This window comes from Manis javanica, chromosome 11, assembly GCF_040802235.1.
Source record: "Manis javanica isolate MJ-LG chromosome 11, MJ_LKY, whole genome shotgun sequence".
NCBI classification, from domain to species: domain Eukaryota; kingdom Metazoa; phylum Chordata; class Mammalia; order Pholidota; family Manidae; genus Manis; species Manis javanica.
The window spans coordinates 54,301,972-54,309,296 of record NC_133166.1 but is presented as its reverse complement, the minus strand read 5'-3'; the positions used below and the strand labels follow the sequence as shown (position 1 = coordinate 54,309,296).

The 7,325-nt window shown below is 46.9% G+C and overlaps 1 protein-coding gene across 5 annotated transcripts in view; it reads left to right on the top strand.

The window, feature by feature from the left end:
* The first annotated feature begins 5,296 nt into the window (after positions 1-5,296).
* The window catches only part of ELF5 (E74 like ETS transcription factor 5), a 50,709-nt gene continuing 48,680 nt past the window's right edge, over positions 5,297-7,325 (top strand). The window contains exon 1 of one of the 5 annotated variants that reach the window (XM_073216388.1): positions 5,297-5,818. Coding sequence is in view for 4 of the 5 variants with exons in the window: in XM_017642158.3 (XP_017497647.3) it covers positions 5,763-5,818 (56 nt within the window). In the remaining variant the exon portion in view is untranslated. The remainder of the gene's footprint in view (positions 5,819-7,325) is intronic. The other 4 variants (XM_017642158.3, XM_073216387.1, XM_017642155.3 and 1 more) reach the window with 4 other exon arrangements.

The following is a 7,325-nucleotide window of genomic DNA, read 5'->3' as shown; positions in this document are numbered from 1 at the left end:
TATGAGCCACATGAGGCTTACATAGAAAAGTTAATAAAAACTTATCATCTCCCCCCTGGCTAGATGTATTCCTTCTTCGAACAAATATTTATTGAGCCCTTCCTATGAGTAGAGCACAGGGCTAGGCACTGAGGAAACAGAGAAATCGGGCAGAGCCCACACCCCTTAAAGCTTATAACCCGGTAAGCAAGACAGATGAGTCCATAAATTATTATAATAAAGTGTCTTGGAGTCAAGGTTGTGTCGGTGTCAGGAGTTTTTGGAAAAGTAATGAAGGCAGGCAAGATAGGACTTGCATAAACTTCTAAGAAGTGGAAGAGACCCTGTAAGCCAGAGGCCATCTTAAATACTAAATTTTAATGTAAGGGAACACCAACCAATAATTTCCTTCACCTGTTGCAGCAGAGAACCAGACTGAAAGGAGAAAGTACAAGAACCACTACCCTGGAACTTTATCTAAGCCAGTCAGCCATAGAAAAAACTCACATGGGTTCCAAATCCAGCTGGACCTGGATCCAAGGTCTGCTACTCATTAGCTGTGCACAATTAGGCAAACCTCTTAACTTCCAAGTCTTAGTTTCTTTGTCTATAAAATGGGGTGATGATATTGACTAGGTCATTTGTAATCAGACTAGGTTGTTATGTGGATTAAATGAACAGATATACAAAGCACATCCTGTGGTGGTCAAGGCTCCATAAATAGAATGAAAGTAGGCACTGGACACAGGAGGACACGGGTTTGAATCCCAGCTGTGTTCTAGTACAACCTTGGGAGGCTACTAAACCTCAGCTTCCACATCTACAAAACAGGAAAAATCACCATTTACCTCCCAGAGTTTTGCTGTGATTTATGAGATGGGTATGTAAAGCGCTTGGCACATGGATTTGTAAATTTGACAGGTAAATCTGAGTAGTTTTTCTATTATTCCTGTCTACAGTTCTCTGTCTCCCTCCTACCCTCTGTTCTTTCTCCATCTTCTTGTCTAGGACTCCTCAAAGAGCTATTTTTTAAGAATAAATCTACAATAAAATTGACCATGTTAACCATTTTTAGGTGTACCATTCAGTGGCGTTAAGTGCACCAGTGTTGTAACCACTGCCACCATCCATCCATCTCCAGAACTTTTGCATCTTCTCAGACTGAAATTCTCATTAGATAGGAACATCTCATTCCACCTCCCCCCACCATCCAGGCATCCACCATTCTCCTTTCTGTTTCTAGGAATTTGACTACTCTAGGGACCTCACAGAAGTAGAATCCTACAATTTTTGTCCTTTTGTGACTCTTTTATTTCACTTAGAATAATGTCCTCTAGATTCATCTTCAGGTCCCATGGTGGTAGCCTGGGTCAGAATTTCACTCTCTGACCACTGCTTTTTAAGCTCAAGTTCATTTGTTCCTGCCTCCAGTTTAGGTCACCCTCCACCCACCAGAGGGAAATATGGAGACAAGATAAAATACAAGACAGTGACTACAAAGAAAAGAAACATAAAATGTTTCCTTTTTCTGATTGCAAAGGTAATACATGTTTGTTCCTATAGAACATTTGGGGTAACTCCAAATTCTCCTGGAGGCCACATCCCTTCAAGGAAGGATGTGTTTCATGCAAGAAATGGCTCTGTTAAGCTTTGCATCCCATAGGGTGGGGCAGGGCTGAAGAAACAGGCAGCCTCTAACCGATGTTTATTCCAAGCAACACCATTGTATGGCCATAAATCTATATCTGCCCCGGTCACCTATCTTTCTCTGAATCCGAAGTTGAAAACACCTTCCTGCTCTTCTTAGCTGAGTCATAAATCTTTCCTTAATCCTATTCATTAAAAAAAAAAGCTTTCTGGGTTTCGAACCACTCCCTCATGCTAATAAGCTTGGCCAGCCTTGTGCCGCCCCACCTGCCTAGACTCTTGCCGGTTGCGGGTTCCCTGGCTTGGCTCTGGGAGGCTTGCTGTACTCTGGGTATTGGAGTGGTACCCCACCCGGCCCAGCCCCTGTTGCTACCATCCCAAAGATCTGCCATAGTGTTTGTGCGAGTGGAAAACTGGAAGCTACCAAGGCATCAAACACGAGAATGTTAGCTAAATAAATCACACAACATGAGCACGGTACAGAAGAGGGTGGAAGCCAGTACAACCATGTTGAAGAACAAGACATGGAAAGGTGTTCAGAATAATCCCATCGTGTGTGTGTGTGTGTGTGTGTGCACACACACGCGTGCACGCATGTTTGTGTGCATGTCCCTTACCTATAGAATTACTTCACTGTAGAATTACTGTGACTTTTCTTCTGTTTTGGATTTGTCTACATTTTCTACAGAGAACACATTTTACCTTGGATAATCGATTCCTAGGGCTGCTATAACAAATTACTACAAACTTGGTGGCTTAGAATAACAGAACCCTACTCTCTCACAGTTCTGGAGGCCAGAAGTCTGAAATGAGGTTTCAGCAGGGCCATGCTCCCTCCAAAGGCTCTGGGGGAGGTTCCATTCCGCCTCTTCCAGTTTCAAGCAGCTGCCAGCATCCCTTGGCTTGAGTCCACATTGCCCCCAATCTCTGCCTCCTCATCTGTGTGTCTGTCTCTAAATGCCCTCTGCCTCTCTCTCAGAAAGATACATGTGATTGCATTTAGAGCCCACCTGTATAATCCAGAGAAACTCCTCCTCCCAAGATCGTTAACTTAATCATATCTTGTTAACCATATATAACATCATAGTTATAGCTTCTGAGGCTTAGGACATGGTCATATCTTTCAGGCAGCAATCTCTCAGCCCATTACACTTTACGATCAACAAAAAGGAATCTTATGTTTATCTTTTAGATACTCAAGACTTTGTGTATTATTTCAGCCCAACACCCAGTGGTTGGCTAATGATAGCCACAAAGCAAATATTTGTTGAAGGTTGTGAATAAACTGCCCAGAGTAACTATTGTGTTCAGGATGAGAAGTTATAGATGACTTCTTTCCTTTTTATTTTTTCTTTGTTATTTTTTGCTACTACATTTTTCACACACCATTAAAAGGTATTTCCTTCTTGTCTTACCCAGACACAAATATGTGTTCCTCTAAAACTAGGGAGCTAAAAGCTTCCCATCTCCCAATATTATAGGACAAAAGCAGGGATCAGGTTTACTTGGCTTGGGCTACCCCCAAAAGTCTGCGAGTGGAGCACCCTACCCACCTTGGCCCCTGCTGCAACAGTTTCTTTCCTGCGGCCACGTCAAGACAACATGAAGCCACAGACTGACACTCTAAGAAAGGCTCTCTCCTATCATTTTGGCTTCTCCCTTCTGACCCAGGGAACTTTGATGAGAAAGACCCACACACAGAGGCTGGGCGCCTGAGAGGGAGGTGTATTACCAAGTCTTCTACCTGAGAATTCCTTCAGTCCTACACATCCCTCAATCCCATGAGCTAGTAACACTGAACCTCTGCAAGGTCCAGCTCAGGAACAGCAAACAGATGTGCCTATGCTTCACCTGCCACACACACAAAAAAACACTGCCACTAGATTACAGCACTTCTTATACACAGCATCAGGATCCTTTTAAGCACGACTCCTTAGGCAGTCACAGCCAGCAACGCAGTTTGGCATGTAAGATAAAAACCATTTCCCGTTCCTCATTCACCCTGGGTTCAAGGATATTATCTTCACAACAAACGTTTATTGAGCTCCTAGGTGCAATTCCCAAAAAGTACAAAAAAAGATACAAGGCAATGCCCTATAACCTGTGCTAAGGGCTCATTGTGGTGGATGAATGTGTTGGAAAAGTTTCAATACCAATGGAGACCCGTGCAGGCCCCAGGATCACTGGAGGACATGAGGCTAAGGGGACCATTGAAGAAAAAATAACATTTAAATTAGCAGAGGAAAATGGAGAGAAAAATCCAAACTTAAAGGATCTTACATTTTATGGAAGAGCCCATGAGGCTATCCCACATGGTGCCTATGTGTAAATTAGATAAAAGGTCCCCGCTGTGTGGACATGACCCACAGGTGCACAGTTAGACAAGTAGATAACCTTTTTGTGCAAACTGAATAAAAGCATCTTTATGAGAAGATGCAGGCCCTTCCAGGACACCCAGAAGGCAGAGCCCAGGCTGGATGTCTACCTCCTCTACCTTACTGTGCATAGGGATTTGCAATTCAGTGTGGATGCAGGAACGCTACAAAAGGCACAAGGTGATGCCTGGCCCAGCCCTCTATTGCAGTGAGCAACCTGCACAATAACTAAGTGTGTCCTGGAGATGACCAACAAGCAAATCAGTAGATAAGTAAACACAGTTAAGTAATGAAAGAAAACTAATACAAGGCGTCTGTGAGTAAGGAGGCAGCCATACTGCATAATTCCTGCAGGCACCATGGGTGTTGTGCTCTATAGAAATGGTGCCCCCTGGGGTTGAGCAACATGACTACACTGAGGTCAGAAAGACCTCTTTGTGAAGGTGGTAGATCATTTGACACTGGCTGTAAGAGAAGGACAGATATGAGAGAAACATCAAGGCTGGGGGAAGTCAGTATGAAATGGTGGCTGGCTTCATGCAAGGGCTCTGAGGAATGAGTACTAAAACTGACTTCAGGCCTTCAAGCCTGAGGAACTAGGGAAATAATGGTGCCACTCAGTTCTGCCCAGTTTACTGAGCCCGTCATGACTGTGTGGTACAGGGACCACGCCAGCGAAAGAGGCACAATCCCTACTCTTGGGGAGTTAACCGTCTCCCTTAGAATTTCCCACCATGCTGTCTGGTGGTTTGTAAATGAGAGTTACTAGAAGGAGTTGCTCAAATAAGTTTGGCAAATGCTCGGGTAAACAAAATTAAACAGATTTCTTTACTGGAAGACATCTCAGAATTTCAATAGGCTGACATACTTTGTGAATCACAAGAATGAAATACAGATGGCACCCTGTCCTAATTTAGCAGGCCAGGGACATTTTTCTTCATACATATTTCAGGAGACTAGTGTCAACCTCCCCCACGCTACCCTGGGAGTGGGGAGCTGTGCTCTAGACAGTGCCAAACAGGTCAGAATAGAAAGCAGAGTCACATAGGAGTTAGGGAGCAGGCAGAGCTGGCAGGCGTAAGGGGGCGCCACAGGGGCCAGGAGGCTGCACTGTGCTGGGTACCACAGCTGCCGTGGGGCAGACCTGCCTATGGCTGTCCCCACAGGCCTGGCTTCACCCAAGCTCCCCTGGTAACCTCTGAGTCACCCCCCTCAGGGCCAAGTTTAACCTCTGACTGACTGGTTAAAGTGGTTGTCTGACCTCCCTGGGCCTCCACTTAGCCTCCTATAAAATGGGATAAAAATATTGCCCTCCCTCTCCTGGGTGGCACGAGGCCCTGATAATTACCATCCGGCAGGATGCTGAGGTGCTGACAACTCTGCCTGACACATTTCCCCTTGGCTCCTCCAGATGCCGCACATCACCTCCACAGCAGGCCACGGACCCACCGGCCGCCCCTGCAGAGCGCACGGGCCTCCGCAACCTCCAGCTGGTGAGCAGGTGTCTCTCTGTGGGCACCTGTCCCTCTTTTGCAGCTACCGTCAAAACAAGAGACTCGCCTAACCTTCTGCGAACACCTGGGCATTGTGGAGGTGGGAGACTCACCTGCCGGCGGCCATTCCGGGACCCTGCTGCCACCGGAGAGCTGCTTGGGGCTGGGAAACCCCAAGGAGGTGTCGCCTGCCTGGGGGCAGCCATGCGGTGCCTTTCCCCCTGAGGAAGAGGGGCCCCCCCAACCAGGGCCTTCTGCGGACAGGGCGATGACAACACTGGAGGACCCGAGCGCTCTCCCGCCCGGCGGGGCGAGTGAGCTAAGGTGGGTGCTGCGTGTCCCGGGGCACCGGGAGAAGAAAGGGCACCTGGTGGGGAGGAAACGCTGGCATCCACTGGGCAGAGCTGGACTTGCCCCAGTCCTTCCACCAGGGAGGAAAAGAGGGTGTCTTCGTTCAAGTACTCAGGAAGCCTTGAGGCTCCTATTTATATACATTGTAGCTTTGAACCAGCCCCCATCACCACTCCTAAGGGGTAGGACGAGCCTCTCTAGGAAGCATGATGGTCTTTTGCAGCTGCTTTCCCCCCTCTAGTCTACCTGTAAGATTCATTTGCACCCAATTTCACCCAGATAGGGAATGTTGCACAGTCAGAGAAGCAGCACTTGGCCCCCTCGAGTCTAGGCTGGAGTTCCTTGGAACAGCTCTGCAGGGGATAATGTTTAGTTCCAAGCAGAAGGATGGGAAAGGAGCAAGTTTTGGGGTCTCCCTAAATGACTCTCAAATGCCAGTGTGCTCGCCTGCAGAATGGGACCACAGTAATGTTGCTCTTTAGCTGGCTAGTGTCAGGATTCATTACCGTGCATTTTCCTGTGATCTGGTTAATTTGATGCACACTTTGTTTATTTGTCCCAATATACCTTCTGCTTAGCCCAAAAGCATCCCATCAGATAATGGGCTTCGGATGCCATCCTGGGCTAAATTCTGCTGCTATAAAATGCCCAAGAAAGCTGAGACCCATGTGGCTGTCAGCCTGCCTCTCCAGGTCCACTGGCATTTAAAATCAAGATCTCTAAATTCCTGGAAATCGGGATGGGGGTGTGGTGCTGGTCCCAGGGAAGGGAGTAGATTAGAGAATGACATTAGGGGCCTGTCGAGCTTAGTTTCCGACCCCTGCCTTCTTTAAAAGCCATCCCTGGCTGTAGCCCTAGCATGTTACCAAGTGACTTGTCAATGTCAGGAGAGCCACACAAAGAATCTTCAGCATGTTATTAACCTCATTCCAACATGTAATTAGCCTCAAAGGCCTCCTCACTGCCTCCATTCCGCGTTACATCATAAGGAATCAGGTATTTTACTATTTGCAGGACACGGTGGTGACTTTAAAGAGTTAATTATGGCTCACTGGAGCCCATCCCCGGGAGCCCAAGATCAGGGAATTAAACTGTTTATATTTAAGTGTCAGTCTTCAAGACAGCATTCAGAGCCACTTCCTCTGATGGGATCTGAGAGTGACATTGATTTGAACGTAGATCCAGCAGGGTACACCGTGGTAGGTTAGAGAAGGTGATTTGACTTAGGCCTTCCTCCTAGTTTGGGCCATGTGTTTTCAGAGATATCATCTGTGCAGCGACGGACAGAAAAGAGAACCAAGGAGAGACAGAATTCTGCTTTACCCTCCTGGTTCCATTGCGGGGAATCCAGCTAAAGCCATTTGTAATCCCTGGGCTGGGGAGACCAGCAGTGTAGCCAGAGTTCAAAGGGAGTTCAGCCCTAATCTGCATGTTACAATCTGATCCAGTCTAACCATGCAGGCTCTGAGCACATTATTAT